Below are 18,131 nucleotides of genomic sequence, written 5' to 3'. Positions count from 1 at the left end.
GTTCCCTTTTTGCGAAACGACGTTACTTCCTGAATACGTCTCTCGCGCATATTCCTAATAAAGAAAGCTTTTAAAAACGCTAAGCAGTAAAAAGTATATTAAATATTCCGTGATAATCGACCCTTGTTTCAAGTTTTAACACTGATCGTGTCGCGCGAAATAATCGTGTGAGCAAAAAATTTCGCAATAACAGACGGGAGAAACAGAGCGTTTGCGTGCACATCTGTTATACTCTCACGCTTCTATAATCGGCTGTAGTAGTCTACAGTTTCGCTGTAGTTAATAAACGATTATATAGATTCTATCATACGTGTCATCTACGGTCGTTTATTGAGGAAAAATAGATAGATTAAAAAAATGTTATTTAAAATCTTTAAAAAAAATATTCTTGCAGAACATATTAAACAAGGATTCCAATAAAAGATAAAAAAATGATTTAAAAAATATTACAGATTCTTAAATTTAAGTTTGATTTTCAATTTCTTACATTTACGAGAGGTTTTCAAATTCTGTTTATACTTATGTACATACAGTTCACTAGAAAATATATCGGTACGTATAAAATAATGTAAAACGCAAAAGAGGCTTTTACTCTATAAATATTGTATTAAATAATCTACAAATATTTTATTTCTATTTAAATTCATATATCTCTTTGTTGTTTTCCAAGCTATCGTATATCTATTCACAAAAAATTATATTTATCTCACATTTCTATTAACTTTTCGTTGTATGCAAAACAGATATATAACCAGCTGAGGTTTTTAATAGCTAAAAACATTTTTTAAATAATAATACGATTAATATCATCCTGTTGTGTTAATTAATGGCGAAATTGAAGACTGTACATAGAGAGGTATAAAGAAATTAAATAATAATAAATAATAATAAATTTGTAAACTTTTAAATTGCGATACGGAGATTGTTCGATACATTTTATACAATGAAATTTTAATGTCATTTAAATCCTTTTAATGCAACAAATTACAATTGTAACCAAACATTAAAATATCTTACCCCACAGAATGTAGCCATTGTCATGGGAAACACTTTTCCAGCAGTGAGATAGATCGGTTTAGTGCCTCTGATCAGTAATGGCAACAAATCCCTCGCATTTCTCGAATCCATTGAATACCATTCGTTACTATATGCCGCATAATATATCTCATTACACTTGAAAGAGCATCAAAAATGTTTTTAGATACAAATTATTACATGCATATTATTTAATAACAAAAAGGGAATCAAATTTTTAGTCATATTATCTATTAATTTACAAAATATTCGTATAAATTACAAATTACATATTTATATACAAATTACGAACACAATTACCTATTAATTTATATTTTCTTAAAAATTTACTATACACTGAGAAAAAAATTTTGTAAAAACACTGAAAATTTTGTTGAATTAACTAAATCCGGCGGTCACGGGCTGCCAACAGCATATACAGGCCGAATAATAAGATTACATAATTGTTTGAAATAATGAAAAGTAGTTAATTGAACTAAATATTATTTTAGATCAACTGAAATAGATATAGTGAGAACTAGAAATCTGTTTGGGCGAAGTAAATGAGTTGTTCTTCTGTGTATATGTTTCAATGTTTTGAGCGAATATATAATCCTTATGACAATATATCCATTAAAAACAGAATAATTTTTCGTCAAGTTAGCTAACTACTAAATTTTTATTTTAATGTCATTTCTCAAAAACTTGATCGATTTAATGTTTCTCTGTATATAGATACATATATGATGGAATTAAAAAAAAATTAACTGTTTGCTTAATTACATGGAGCTCTGGAGCTCCTTGCAAAAGCTATAGGAGATGCGGCTATAATATCGCTCTTTAATCGATAAGCCGTGATTCGTGGGACCTGTGTCGCGGCCTTATATTACTGTCTTAGATGAATGTCACTTTCGGGTTAGGCGTTTTCCTTTTCGCCATCTAGAGGCGAGGCGTGAAGCTCGTGGAAGTATATGAATATTATCGTATTTAATTCAATTAATTTTGGTCTTGAAATGATACAACAATGTCGAGAAAATTCAATACAATAATTGATTCAATTAACTAAATGTATAAATTGTATTTAATTGTTTTATGATTTCTCTCAAATCATTATTTCGTTACATCAAGTTCAGACTATTAGTTGTAATATATCTTGTATCTAACTGAAGATTTAGTTCATCGTAACATGCGAACAAGATTAATAAAATGGAATATTTGATTGTTTCAAACATCAAAATTGTTTTCCCAAATTTTTTAGTTTAACAATATGTGCAGTTACTCAGATTTTGATTCAGTTCATTCAACATATCTTTTTAGTTCCAGTAACACATAATGATGTTCATGCAACTATACCCATTCAACTAATTGATTCAAGTGTCTCAATCACTTATTTTGTTAATTAAAACACATTTTTTGTTATTTAGACAATTTTAGCATTGAATTAACAAAATAGAAGTCAACTAAAGTTATTTATTTAATTCAACAATTCCTTTTTCTCAGTGTATATATAAAAATCAGTATTTTTAAAAAATTTTATTATATACATGTAATAAATTTAATTTTAATAGTACGTTAATCAAATTTTCCTTACATTAAATCGCATAATCGATGTATGTAATGTATTATGTATGTGATTTGTATAATTTTAGTATAAAAGAAAACGATATGTAATTTACCTGGGCCATCAAAATTTCGCCAAGAGCACAATATAAGCACATATGTGCAAATAAGTTGAAAATGTTAGATATAAGATACATTAAGTGAGTGAGCGATAGATCATTTCCTTCGTCAAACAGCTAATTAATTCATCTCAATTAAAATTTAGAATTTAATAATTAAAATATAAGTCTAAATACAAATTTGTAAATTTATGATATTTATAAAACTAGCTTTTTTCGCGGTTTTTTTTTGTAACATGCGTTATTGAATGCATATCTATTTTATCGTAAAAGATTAATTTAAGCTAAGCTTTCCGATACTTACGCTAATTATCCGGAAACCGTAGAAAGCAAAGAGTATCGCAAAGTACACAAATAACGCGAGAAGCGTTATATTGTACGTATCTTCGATGACGGCGATGGCTCTGTAAAAATGCATACTTTTTTCTTTTTTATGCGAATCTCTTGTTGGCATTCGTGTGTACAAAGTAGCAAACCTGAGCAAACTGGTATGTTTCGTCACGCAGCTCCTCAGCATATCACCTGAATTGATATATTTATCCAAATATGTCAAACGATCCTTGAGAATGTCCAATTGGCCGCATATGTGAAATATCAGCAGACCGAGAAAATTGTCGATGCCAGTGTAGGATAAGATGGCGAGAAGGATGTAGACGGCCTGACTGATAAATGTTAGCTCGTATTGCGGCCGTCTCGTTACGTCGTAGACGTAATGGGTTTGCAATGGCATGGGTCTACCCGGATCGGTGATGTTCGGCGTCAATCTCATCGACAGGCCGAAACCGGGTAGGATGATGATGAAAAAGCACGCTATTATCATTATTCCATACGCGCACGTGATAATTATGCGCGCGCTTTGTGCCCTCCTGATCATTATTCTTCTCTCTCGCGCAGTCTTGGATCTTAACCAATCCTCCGCGATCATATCCATGATCGGCACGATAGCTTAAAAATATCAATATATTGAACGATTCGAATAAGCGCTAAATTGACAGAGACACTACGTCAAGATTAATCTTAAACAAAATAAAAGAAAGGAAGAGAAGAAACTGTGAAAAATAATATTTCTTGTTTCACAAGTTTGATAAAAAAAGAGAATAATATATAAAAATAATTTCCGTAATTTTCCTTTAGATTAGAGATTCTTGCTGCGCGATAAATGTGTAATTTTTTTCATAAAGACTCTTTATATTATTTGTAGAAAAGGAATCGTCTTTTTTAATTCAATTTACGTGTATATCATTTATCGCATAGAGTTATAATGTTGGATATATTTGCATCTTTACCTTCTTTTTTCCACCAAAAGATCACGATTCTTATTGAGCAGCTCACGGCTGGCAAAGTGAATTGTAAATTATCCATCATCAGCATAATATCCCCTTGAATTCTTATCAGGGAATGTATAGCAGGAATCAGAACACCGAGAGTTACCCCCAGAAAGACGACGAGCACTCGAAGATCGCACAATAACTTCTGTCGCGGACTTTGCGGAGTTTTAGGCCAAAGTCCAATCAAGTCTAGAGCGATACGATTTAATTTCACCGCCCATTCGAAATCTACCTGTAGAAATCTCAATAAGTCCAAGTTCGTGGAAATCATCGCATAATGTGTCAAACATGTTATTAATAAAATGCAATTAAATACAAAATGTCGCGAAATATAAAATATATTATCTGAAAACTATATACTTTCTGTTAATTACAAATTTAATGTAATCAGTTGAAAATAATAATAATATTTATATTAATAATAAATAACAGATAATAATAATAAACATAGCAATAATAATAATCATAGTAATTTGAAGTTGTCATAATCAGACATAGTCTTTTTATTTGGCATAATATATAAGAGACAATGAATAGAAGAATTTTGCTAAAATATGATGTGAAAATAAAACAAGATGAATATTAAAGTATTGCATCAAAAATGATCACGAGTATAAAAATATTTGGTACAAGACTGCCTCTTTTCTAATCGCAACCATTACCATAAGCATTTTGATATCCCGAATATTTAGAACCATCCATGTCAAATGTTGTCTAAAGACTGACGTCCGCTCCCTTTTTGCGAAACGATGTTACTTCCTGAACACGTCTCTTGCGCATATTCCCAATAAAGAAAGCTTTTAAAAAGGCTAAGTAAAAAAGTATATTAAATATTCCGCGATAATCGACCCTTGTTTCAAGTTTCAACACTGATCGTGTTGCGCGAAATAATCGTGTGAGCAAAAAATTTCGCAGTAACAGACGGGAAAAGAAGAGCGTTTGCGTGCACATCTGTTATACTCTCACGCTTCTATAATCGGCTGTAGTAGTCTACAGTTTCGCTGTAGTTAATAAACGATTATATAGATTCTATCATACGTGTCATCTACGGTCGTTTATTGAGGAAAAATAGATAAATTAAAAAAATGTTATTTAAAATCTTAAGAAAAAATTCTCTTATAGAGAACATATTAAACAAGGATTCCAATGAAAGATAAAAAATGATTTAAAAAATATTACAGATTCTTAAATTTAAGTTTGATTTTCAATTTCTTACATTTACGAGAGGTTTTCAAATTCTGTTTATACTTATGTACATACAGTTCACTAGAAAATATATCGGTACATATAAAATAATGTAAAACGCAAAAAGGCTTTTACTCTATAAATATTGGATTAAATAATCTACAAATATTTTATTTCTATTTAAATTCAAATATCTCTTTGTTATTATTTTATTCGTATAATTATTTAATTGGAGATATATTACACCTACTCTCCTATTACATTGGAATAAATGCTGCACTAACATAATTTTTTTCACTTTTTTTTTACTTTTATCCTCGCTTTGCCAGTAAAAATGATATGTAGCCAGCCGATGTTTTTAATAGCTAAAACATATGCATAAACACATAATAGGATATTATTTTTAATTATAGCGTATAAACAGATATATTGACAATTAGAAGATAAACTCAATTTCTTTCTGCAAAAATAATTTTAAAAACATATGTCTTTACACAATGTTTGTTATTCTTTATATTTTTTTCTAATGATTAAATATTTTTTGAAAGAAATTAAATTAAAAAATTAAGTTGTTAATATTAAAAGAAATTTTTTTCTTTTATACCTATTAAAGAAAAAAAAGCTGCAAATGTAGATGCATATATATTTTCCGATATAATTATTTATGTATTTTAAGTAGATTTATCACATAATAATCTTACGCTGCAAAATGTTGTCATCGTGAGAGGAAATATTTTTCCTGCCGTGATACGGAAGGATTGGTTGGCTCGTCTCATTAATAAAATGAGGTTTCTTGCCTCTCTCGGCTTGAGTTTGTACCATTCAAGATCACACATAGCGCGATATAGACTTTCGCACTTAACAATCAATATGCAGAATAATATATCGAAATAATATGACATATATGTTGTAATAGTATTGTTATACAATTTATTTATATTCTTTAGAGTATATATAATTCACTCACTTGCATTGTCACAATTTCTCCGGCGCCGCAATAAAGAAATGTATGTGTAAGCAAAATAGTAATACCCATTAATGGAAAACATAATCGCGGAAAGGAAAAAGTTTCTTCGGCGACCACCTGGACAATATACCTTGCTAATTAATAAAAACAGATTAATGTGAATCGGATCAATAATATGCGCAGAAAATTGAATAAAATAAAAAAAAGTAAAAAATATTTTTTCCCATAAATAAAAGTGCAAGTGTTAGGTCTTGTTAAGTCTTGTTAAAAATCTTGTTATAAAAAACTTACAGTAAGTAATAGAAATCCATGTAGACAAAATAAAATAGCGAAATAGATCACTAAACCCAACATCATTAATGTAAAAGTATCTTCAATCATATTGGCAAATCTACAATATTAATTTAATAAGTAGCTTATATATTTTTAATATATATCATATATTATATTTCATAAAATATATAATTTTGAGAGCTAATATATATGTGTATGTATATTTCACATTTTAATTTAAATTTTCTCTATTTTGTTAATTTCTTAATAAAAATTACTCCTTATTTTTTAGTAAACGCATTATATTAAACAGATTTATACATGCAAAATTATTTTTATTATTATTTATATTTCAACAAAAGTACAAATAATAGAAAATATAATATAATTATAAATAATTATAAATAAAATATCAGTAATAAAAATCTCTGCTTTACATTTTAAATTTGAAAAATAAGAAAATATAAACATTTCTTTCTCTCTCTCTCTCTCTTTTTCTTATACACATATTGAAACATCAAATTATTAATTATTTAACATTTTTAATTATTTTTTAAAATAACGTATAATTATTTTCTTCCACAATCTCTTTAAAATAAATGTCAAAAATATTATTATATTATTAGATTATTAGATTAATATAAACAAAATTTAATAAAACAATTTTTTCCAAAATAAAAACTTTTCTACATTTTGTTTCTAATAATCATATTACTGATTGACTTTTGCAGATACCTGATGAGCCGCAGATGTTTCACCACATTGTTGCTCAGTATGTAGATAAAATTCTGGCATGAAGTCAAAATGGCTATACGACCTCTGAAGTTCTCCAACTGACCGCAGAAGTGAAGGATCGTAAGTCCAAGAAAAGCGTCCACCGACGTGTAAGTAACAGCGGCCAAGAAGATGGTGATGGCTTGAATGATGTATGTCAACTCGAATTGCGGGCTCGGATCTGTGTCGTAAAAATAGTAAGTCTGCAACGGCAACAGTTTGCCCGGATCCGTGAGATTCGTCAAGCGCCTTGTCAACAGCAAACCGAAATACGGAAGAACAACGACTACGACGAACGCCAGCACCATCAGAACATATCCACTGACGACGATCGTCCGAGCGATCTGTGCTCGTCCTATCATCACATCTCTTTCCTTTACCGTTTTTAATTCCGTCCAGTCTTCCGCCATCATATTCACGATGGCTAAGAGCGCTTGTGTGAAATACAATAATTATTGACACACTGGTATTACATTTTATTCCTCGTGTAAAAACATTGAACAAGTATATTTGAAGAACATTATTCTTCATATATTTTTATAATGGATACGAATTAAAATACGTAATTTTGATTTTCGCGTAATACACTTCAGAATAACTCTAGCTGCACATACCTGTCCGTTTCCACCGCATGACGATAAGTTTCAACGAGACCACTAGCAAGGGTAAGGTAACTTGGATATTGTCTATCATAAGTATCATATCGCCCCAGACTCGTATAAGGGAACATATGAGGGGAATACCAGAAACAAACGTCACTATGACGAAAATAATAGCTATGCGAAGATCGGAAGCGATCTTAGCAGTTCCTGAAATCTTAGTCTTATTGTTAGTAGTTTCATCACTTCTTGGCCATAAACCGATCAGTTCCAAACCTAAACGATTTAATTTGATCGCCCATACAAAATCTAGCAATATTTTAATATTAAAATATAAGTTTTAAAGGAAATTATATATTCTTAAATAGACCGAAAATAAATGTTTTTCAAAGTTTTAATTATATATACACTACCGCTCAAAAGTATTTGGCCACCTAGGTAAATTGTGTTTAAATGACTATAAATAAATAAAAATCATTCATTTATATTAATCTATATATTATATATATATATATATATATATATATATATATATATATATATATATTATCTATATATCTATCTATATCTTCTCTATCTATATATTATTTTTGCAAAATATGCGTCAAGGGATGTGTTTTCTGTTCAAATGGCAGCAGATAACTGACGCAAATCTATATCCGTTACATTCTAAAATATCAAATAAACAAAAAAATTCCATGAAACACGCGCCTTTGTAGTAAAAACTTAAAAGTATTCATTCTAGGAAAAGAGCCATAAATACTTTATTTGGTTTTGTAGCTATCTGTTAGTAAACATGAAGTGATATTTATAATATAGCTATTGAGAACGACTTTCCGTTAGCGCATAAACAATAAACATCGATGAAAGGCAATAGACACAATTTCGTTTTCGAGTTTTCTCTTAAATTAAGGGTGGCCAAATACTTTTGAGCGGTAGTGTATATAGACAAGATAATATATTTTTAAAAAGTTTTTCTTAAAAAATGAGAATCAAACTTTTATTTAAAAATATATATATTTATCCACAAAAATTGATGCAAAATTTATTTAAAAAGACTAAATATATTAAATAAAAAAATAAATATATATACTTTTAAATGATGAAAAAAGATTTAATTAAAAATTTTACAGTTCCTGAAAAAAAGTCATAAAAGAGCCTCTTATTTTCGGTTTGTCTGAAGATACAGCTCCTTATAATGAATACAAAAATTGTATAAATTAAAATGTGCGGAAAACTATAAAAATTCTAAAAGATTTATAAAGATTTATGAAACTTAAAACAAAATTTTGATAAAGAAATATGATTTGAAGTATCTAATAATTCAAATTGCAACTTCAGTCTCAAAATTAAAGCGAACTTTCTAAACTTTAAAAATGCCGCAATCGCACTGCAATTGATGTGTAAAGGATTCACACCAGTTTTGTTACATAATAATTTCACTAACAATACAGTAATCTAAGAAAATCTTCGGCGAAAGTATAACTTTCACTGTGAATAATCGAGAATAAGAAATAGACACTCGATACCTCTGTAACCCGAATGTTTTGAAATGTCCATGTCGAAGACTGAAGCTCCACGCTGCACTATCGAAAACGATGATCATCACGCATGCTCACGACACGAGTGCCTGTGACAGCCTATTTTTCATCGAAAAATTAAATATTACAAATGTTACGCCCACTTTTGATAACAGCCATTCGTTTCACGCGATAAAACTTTATGCGAGCATAAGAGGGTACGTGGCAAAAAGCAGATATGTCTATACCACTAATAGAAAGGGAGTTATATTGTGTTAAAGGTAAGTAACGAACTTTTGTTGTGCAAGTTTCTTCGTACTTTATAATGATAATCGTGTTCACCTCCCGTAACGAGAGATAATATTGCATGTTCATGTTGCATTTTTAATCTCTATAGAGGGGAGCTCGTATAGGGGAAGAAGACATAGGAAAACTTCAGTCATGCACACACAAAAAAAACGTACAATATCCTGTATAAATTGTAAGAATATCAATGTCTATCTTAAAGATATTTTTTTTATAATAAATATTAATAAATACGATACTATTAAAAGAGATATAATATACATATATATTACATATGCATATATATTACATAATTATCTCTTCAAAACTAGATGTGAATTAGCTTTTGATAATTACTTTTAAAAATATACTTTTAATAATTTTTTTCAATTTAGACACGTAAAGATGTTATTGTATAAATAATTATTATTCTTTTTACTATAATAATTTTAATATACATAAAACATCTTTGTTTCTGATATTATTGATAAGTTCCATTTATGCGAACTAATAGAACTAATAGAAAAAAATAGTGCAAGTTTTGTTAATGGATTTTTGGAATATTCTAAATATATATAAATATTAAATATCACATTTATAATAATACAACTTATATAAATTTTACAAATTATTACTATATTCTTTAATCAATATAGTTATTAGTTCTGGTCAATATTAGTTCTGGTCATCAATATAGTTATTAGTTCTATCAATATAGTCCTGGTCATTTTTATTTTATATATTATTATTCATCTTTTTCAAATTCCAAAAAAATATATGATGTAACTTCTTTCAAGCTTCAGTTTCGCGATTTGCTAATAAAAATGATATATAACCGGCCGATGTTTTAAATAACTGAAAAACATACTTGTACATTTTTAACCGCGTAAGATTTCGCTTGAAATTACAAAAAAAATATTTCAATTACAGATTATTAATTTTCTTACGCTGCAGAATGTAGTCATCGTCAGTGGAAATACTTTTCCCGCGGTGATGTGAAAAGATTCGCTGGTTCGTGCCATCAGTAAAATCAAGGCTCTTCCTTTTTTTGGCTCCAATTTGTACCACTCCAGATCGCATATAGCACGGTATACTGCTTTGCACTTATGTTAGCATATACAGCACATATAATACGGACATATCTGTGTTATTTCAATATATTGACGGTTCTTTGGTAAATACTAATTAAAATTAAGATTTAATTGAAGATTCTTTATTTCTGTTTAAAGAGAAAAAAAAATAAAAAAAGAAAAGTCTAAGCTGAATAAATTTTAAAAAATTAAAAATTTATTAAATTAATTTTAATTAATATATCTATAAAAACAATTTTATTATATAATAAATATTATATATAATAACGTGTTTTTTTAATAATTTCATCAAACATAACACACTAAACTGACAAGTAAAACTATACGAAGCTGTACAAAAATTTATTAGTTTGAAATATTTCGATATATCTTTACATTGGTTATATTAAATTTATTTCTTATATGGATGTATATGTAACTTACTTGTTTCGTTATAATCTCCCCGGCACCGCAATAAAAAAATGTATGCGCTAATAAAGTAACAATACCGATTATCACGTAGCATACTCGTTGAGGTGACATGTTACTTATCTTGTCACCGGTAAACATCTAAATAATATATCTTATTAATTAATAACATTACAATCACAGGTAAGAGGTACTCCATATAATTTTATATTACAAAAAAATGAAAAAATACGAGAGCAAGAAAGCGAAAAGTATGTCTCAACGTTTTTTCTCATTGACACTTACAGTAACCAATAGAAATCCGAATAGACAAAATACAATACCAAAATAAAATACTAGTCCCAACATCAGTAAAGTAAATGTATCTTCGATGTTTGCTGCGAATCTATAGATTATAAACACGTTATCAAAGATTTCATAAAAATTACAATTAATAAAATGCATATAAGTTTAATTATACAATTCAACAAAAAATAATTTTTGTCTAACATAAGAAACAGAGTAATCATTTCTCATAGTCTTTTCATGTCCAATTTTGACGACTTCGGTTTTCAAATTGCTGAAAAAATAATTTATTTTAATCATAATCATCTTTAATCATAAATTTATGACGTCAAACTGTGGATAAAAATTGTGACGTAATAGATTCGGACGCCAGAGTTGTACGTAATGTCAAAAAAATTATGAGAAATAATTATTCTCTTTCTTGTATTTTTTGTTGATACATTATAAAAATTTATTTTTAATTTACTAATCATTATAGTAAATTTAACAACTGAAATTTGTATAGAAACACCTTATCAGTCGTAAATGAGTTTGCACGTTGTCGCGTAAAGCGCTATCGAAATCTTTTTCGCAAGAGACCAAGTTGGCGAGTCGGTATCTAAAATTTTCCAACTGACCGCAAATATGAAAGATCGTCAATGCAAGGAAAGCGTCCACCGATGTGTAAGTTATCGTGCCTAGGAACATCGTCGCGGCTTGTATACCAAGAGTGAGCTCGAATTGTGGACTCTTTTCCGTATCGTAAAAATAATATGCTTGCAACGGTAACAGTCTGCCGTGATCCGTGTGATTCGTTATGTGTCGAAAATGTAGACCAAATGACGGAAGAATGATGAGCACGGTAAACACGAATATCATCAAAACGTATCCGCAGATACCGATCAGTCGAGCAGCTCGCGCTCGTCTGATCATCACGTCCCTCTCCCTGTCTATCTTTAATTCTACCCAATCTTCCGCCATCATCCTCACGAGAAGCGAGATAGCTTAGAATAATTTAATATAATCAAGTCCATTTTTCTCTTTTTTTTTAAATATAGAGGAAGAAAAAACATATTAAATTATATTTTTAAATATTATAAATCTAAAAATATCACACAACATCACATATTCTATTTTCTTATATAATTTATAAGTATAAATCTTTTTTCTCTTCCTCACATATAATTAAAATTATTATATACAAATAATAAATAAATATTAATAAGATAATTGAAATATATTTTTAATGATATTTTTAATTCTAAAATTATTATATATTTTTTAAACTAAATTTATATAAATTTTAGTTTTTTTTCAAAAATTAAACAATTTTATTCTTTAAACATATATTGATAAAATATAATTAAACTAAAATTATTGGAAAAATATATAATATTAAGGTTGTATATTTCTTTATAATATTGTTTATATATAGCTTTGATCTCTTTTTCCTTCTTACTCTCTTTAGTGCCATAAATGAATGACCATAATGAGACATCAAAGATCACAAAACGAGATTCAACAAAGAAACAAAACATTATATGCAATAATTTCAAACATACCTGTACGTTTCCATCGCATGATGATTAGTTTCAGCGAAACCATCAACAAAGGTAAAGTAGTTTGGAGATTGTCTATCATGAGAATCATATCACCCCAAATATGTACCAGAGAACATATGAGAGGAACAACTGACAGAAAAGTTATTATAAAAAAAATAATGCTCACGCGAAGATCGGAAAAAAAACTGTCTTTAGTTGTTTTATCGATTTCGGGCCACAAACCGATCAGCTTCAAGCTGACCCGATGTAGTTCAATTGCCCACACAAAATCTAACAGAATTTTATTATGTAATAATTAAAATATTTGTTATATAAAAAATGTAACATATATAAAATATAAAAATTTAAAAATTCAAAAATGTAAGACTTTTATAACAGTCTACAATTTCATAGATTTAATTACTTATAAAAATCGAAAAAAGTTTCATTATTTAATCTTGTCAGAGTCAAATAAAAATGCAAAAAATTCTTGAATTTATAAATCTGAATACACATTTAAGACAAAAATAAAAAACTTATCTATCAATTAAACAGCGAAAAATACAAGAAATATATCACTAGAAGTGTATGAAATATATGTACAAATTTAATTCTATTTATATAAATATTTCTCCTTTTGAACTAATGTAATAAAATAATTATATAAAAGATAATATAAATCGTAAGTAAAAATACATGTGTGATAAACACTCGATACCTTTGTAACCCGAATGTTTAGTAATGTCCATGTCGAAGACTGAAGCTCCACTATCGAAAACGATGATCATCACGCATGCTCGCGACACGAGAGCGACAACCTGTGACAGTCTATTTTTCATCGAAAAATGCATTAAATATTACAAGTGTTACGCCCACTTTTGATAACAGCCATTCGTTTCACGCGATAAAACTTTATGCGAGCATAAGAGGGTACGTGGCAAAAAGCAGATATGTCTATACCACTAATAGAAAGGGAGTTATATTGTGTTAAAGGTAAGTAACGAACTTTTGTTGTGCAAGTTTCTTCGTACTTTATAATGATAATCGTGTTCACCTTCCGTAACGAGAGATAATATTGCATGTTCATGTTGCATTTTTAATCTCTATAGAGGGGAGATCGTATAGGAGAAGAAGACATAGGAAAACTTCAGTCACGCACACACAAAAAAAACGTACAATATCCTGTATAAATTGTAAGAATATCAATGTCTATCTTAAAGATATTTTTTTTATAATAAATATTAATAAATACGATACTATATTAAAAGAGATATAATATACATATATATTACATATGCATATATATTACATAATTATCTCTTCAAAACTAGATGTGAATTAGCTTTTGATAATTACTTTTAAAAATATACTTTTAATAATTTTTCAATTTAGACACGTAGAGATTATGTTATTCTACAAATAATTATTATTCTTTTTACTATAATAATTTTAATATACATAAAACATCTTCGTCTCTGATATTATTGATTAGTTCCACTTATGTGAACTAATAGAAAAAAATAGTGCAAGTTTTGTTAGTGGATTTTTGGAATATTCTAAATATATATAAATATTAAATATCACATTTATAATAATATAATTTATATAAATTTTACAAATTATTACTATACTCTTTAACTAATAATAGTTATTAATTTCCTGGTCATTTTTATCTCATATATTATTATTCATCTTTTTCAAATTCCAAAAAAATATATGATGTAACTTCTTTCAAGCTCCAGTTTCGCGATTTGCTAATAAAAATGATATATAACCGGCCGATGTTTTAAATAACTGAAAAACATACTTGTACATTTTTAACCGCGTAAGATTTCGCTTGAAATTACAAAAAAAATATTTCAATTACAGATTATTAATTCTCTTACGCTGCAGAATGTAGTCATCGTCAGTGGAAATACTTTTCCCGCGGTGATGTGAAAAGATTCGCTGGCTCGTGCCATCAGTAAAATCAAGGCTCTTCCTTTTTTTGGCTCCAATTTGTACCACTCCAGATCGCATATAGCACGGTATACTGCCTTGCACTTATGTTAGCACATACAGCACATATAATACGGACATATCTGTGTTATTTCAATATATCGACGATTTTTTGGTAAATAACCAATTAAAATTAAGATTTTATTAAAATTAATTTATTAAAATTAAGATTTAATTGAAGATTCTTTATTTCTGTTTAAAGAGAAAAAATATAAAAAAAGAAAGTCTAAGCTGAATAAATTTTAAAAAATTAAAAATTTATTAAATTAATTTCAGTTAATATATCTACAAAAACAATTTTATTATATAACAAATATTATACATATATAATAACGTGTTTTTTTAATAATTTCATCAAACTTAACACACTAAACTGACAAGTAAAACTATACAAAGCTGTACAAAAATTTGTTAGTTTGAAATATTTCGATATTTTTACATTGGTTATATTAAATTTATTTCTTATATGGATGTATATGTAACTTACTTGTTTCGTTATAATCTCCCCAGCACCGCAATAGAGAAATGTATGCGCTAATAAAGTAACAATACCGATGATCACGAAGCATACTCGTTGAGGTGACATGTTACTTATCTTGTCACCGGTAAACACCTAAATAATATATCTTATTAATTAATAACATTACAATCACAGGTAAAAGGTACTCCATATAATTTTATATTACAAAAAATGAAAAAATACGAGAGCAAGAAAGCGAAAAGAATGTCTCAACGTTTTTTCTCATTGACACTTACAGTAATCAATAGAAATCCGAATAGACAAAATACAATACCAAAATAAAATACTAGTCCCAACATCAGTAAAGTAAATGTATCTTCGATGTTTGCTGCGAATCTATAGATTATAAACACGTTATCAAAGATTTCATAAAAATTACAATTAATAAAATGCATATAAGTTTAATTATACAATTCAACAAAAAATAATTTTTGTCTAACATAAGAAACAGAGTAATCATTTCTCAGTTTTTTAATCAGTTCTAGTTTTTTTCATGTCCAATTTTGACGACTTCGGTTTTCAAATTGCTGAAAAAATAATCTATTTTAATCATAATCATCTTTAATCATAAATTTATGACGTCAAACTATGGGTAAAAATTGTGACGTAATAGATTCGGACGCCAGAGTTGTACGTAATGTCAAAAAAATTATGAGAAATAATTATTCTCTTTCTTGTATTTTTCGTTGATACATTATAAAAATTTAATTTTAATTTACTAATCATTATAATAAATTTAACAACTGAAATTTGTATAGAAACACCTTATCAATCGTATATGAGTTTGCACATTGTCGCGTAAAGCGCTATCGAAATCTTTGCAAGAGACCAAGTTGGCGAGTCGGTATCTAAAATTTTCCAACTGACCGCAGATGTGAAAAATCGTCAATGCAAGGAAAGCGTCCACCGATGTGTAAGTTATCGCGCCTAAGAACATCGTCGCGGCTTGGATACCAAGAGTGAGCTCGAATTGCGGACTCTTTTCCGTATCGTAGAAATAATATGCTTGCAACGGTAACAGTCTGCCGTGATCCGTGTGATTCGTTATGTGTCGAAAATGTAGACCAAATGACGGAAGAATAATGAGCACGGTAAACGCGAATATCATCAAAACGTATCCGCAGATACCGACCAGTCGAGCAGCTCGCGCTCGTCTGATCATCACGTCCCTCTCCCTGTCTATCTTCAATTCTACCCAATCTTCCGCCATCATCCTCACGAGAAGCGAGATAGCTTAGAATAATTTAATATAATCAAGTCCATTTTTCTCTTTTTTTGAAAGAGAAAAATGAACTTGATTATATTAAATTAGAGAAAAAAACATATTAAATTATATTTTTAAATATTATAAATCTAAAAGTATTACACAACATCACATATTCTATTTTCTTATATAATTTATAAGTATAAATCTTTTCTCTCTTCCTCACATATAATTAAAGTTATTATATGTAAATAATAAATAAATATTAATAAGATAATTGAAATATATTTTTAATGATATTTTTAATTCTAAAATTATTATATATTTTTTAAACTAAATTTATATAAATTTTAGTTTTAAATTTTCAAAAATTAAACAATTTTATTCTTTAAACATATATTGATCAAATATAATTAAACTAAAATTATTGGAAAAATATATAACATTAAGGTTGTATATTTCTTTATAATATTGTTTATATATAGCTTTGATCTCTTTTTCCTTCTTACTCTCCCTAGTCCCATAAATGAATGACCATAATGAGACATCAAAGATCACAAAACGAGATTCAACAAAGAAACAAAACATTATATGCAATAATTTCAAACATACCTGTACGTTTCCATCGCATGATGATTAGTTTCAGCGAAACCATCAACAAAGGTAAAGTAGTTTGGAGATTGTCTATCATGAGAATCATATCACCCCAAATATGTACCAGAGAACATATGAGAGGAACAACTGACAGGAAAGTTACTATAACAAAAATAATGCTCACGCGAAGATCGGAAAGAAAACTGTCTTTAGTTGTTTTATCGATTTCGGGCCACAAACCGATCAGCTCCAAGCTGACCCGATGTAGTTCAATTGCCCACACAAAATCTAACAGAATTTTATTATGTAATAATTAAAATATTTGTTATATAAAAAATGTAACATATATAAAATATAAAAATTTAAAAATTCAAAAATGTAAGACTTTTATAACAGTCTACGATTTCATAGATTTAATTACTTATAAAAATCGAAAAAAGTTTCATTATTTAATCTTGTCAGAGTCAAATAAAAATGCAAAAAATTCTTGAATTTATAAATCTGAATACACATTTAAGACAAAAATAAAAAACTTATCTATCAATTAAACAGCGAAAAATACAAGAAATATATCACTAGAAGTGTATGAAATATATGTACAAATTTAATTCTATTTATATAAATATTTCTCCTTTTGAACTAATGTAATAAAATAATTATATAAAAGATAATATAAATCGTAAGTAAAAATACATGTGTGATAAACACTCGATACCTTTGTAACCCGAATGTTTGGTAATGTCCATGTCGAAGAGAAACTCGCAATCCCCACTTCAAAAGTAACGAACAATGATCATCTAGCATACTCGAGTGCAACAACCAGGCTATTTTGTCGAAAGACATTAAATATTACAGACGTGCTATTTCTAATTGTGATAACAGTTCTT

The 18,131-nt window shown here is 28.2% G+C and overlaps 3 protein-coding genes across 3 annotated transcripts; all 3 read right to left on the bottom strand.

Annotated features, from left to right (window-relative positions):
• Positions 1–759: 759 nt before the first annotated feature.
• On the bottom strand, positions 760–8,158 carry LOC145962294 (uncharacterized). Its single transcript, XM_083083252.1, has 10 exons — positions 7,835–8,158; positions 7,182–7,653; positions 6,465–6,564; positions 6,174–6,290; positions 5,908–6,063; positions 5,528–5,571; positions 3,980–4,299; positions 3,170–3,638; positions 2,998–3,097; positions 760–1,173 (listed from the first exon to the last, which is right to left on the bottom strand). Exons 1-10 carry the CDS (start codon positions 7,920–7,922, stop codon positions 985–987), a joined length of 2,055 nt encoding a protein of 684 aa, XP_082939378.1. The 5' UTR covers positions 7,923–8,158; the 3' UTR covers positions 760–984.
• A 2,055-nt stretch (positions 8,159–10,213) lies between these two features.
• On the bottom strand, positions 10,214–13,716 carry LOC145962293 (odorant receptor Or2-like). Its single transcript, XM_083083251.1, has 7 exons — positions 13,647–13,716; positions 12,950–13,231; positions 11,920–12,391; positions 11,409–11,508; positions 11,139–11,264; positions 10,572–10,727; positions 10,214–10,479 (listed from the first exon to the last, which is right to left on the bottom strand). The coding sequence occupies exons 1-7, from the start codon at positions 13,714–13,716 to the stop codon at positions 10,417–10,419; spliced, it is 1,269 nt and encodes a 422-aa protein (XP_082939377.1). The 3' UTR covers positions 10,214–10,416.
• A 943-nt stretch (positions 13,717–14,659) lies between these two features.
• Positions 14,660–17,992, bottom strand: LOC145962292 (odorant receptor Or2-like). The gene is made up of 7 exons (XM_083083250.1): positions 17,960–17,992; positions 17,263–17,532; positions 16,211–16,679; positions 15,683–15,782; positions 15,414–15,539; positions 14,815–14,970; positions 14,660–14,722 (listed from the first exon to the last, which is right to left on the bottom strand). Exons 1-7 carry the CDS (start codon positions 17,988–17,990, stop codon positions 14,660–14,662), a joined length of 1,215 nt encoding a protein of 404 aa, XP_082939376.1. The 5' UTR covers positions 17,991–17,992.
• Between the last annotated feature and the right edge of the window lie 139 nt (positions 17,993–18,131).

Source organism: Camponotus vicinus, unplaced genomic scaffold, assembly GCF_025532165.1.
Source record: "Camponotus vicinus isolate PSW18456_S1 unplaced genomic scaffold, iyCamVici1.0 SCAF_11, whole genome shotgun sequence".
Lineage (NCBI taxonomy): Eukaryota > Metazoa > Arthropoda > Insecta > Hymenoptera > Formicidae > Camponotus > Camponotus vicinus.
The sequence above is the reverse complement of the archived record's forward strand: the minus strand, read 5'-3'. Positions and strand labels throughout refer to the sequence as shown.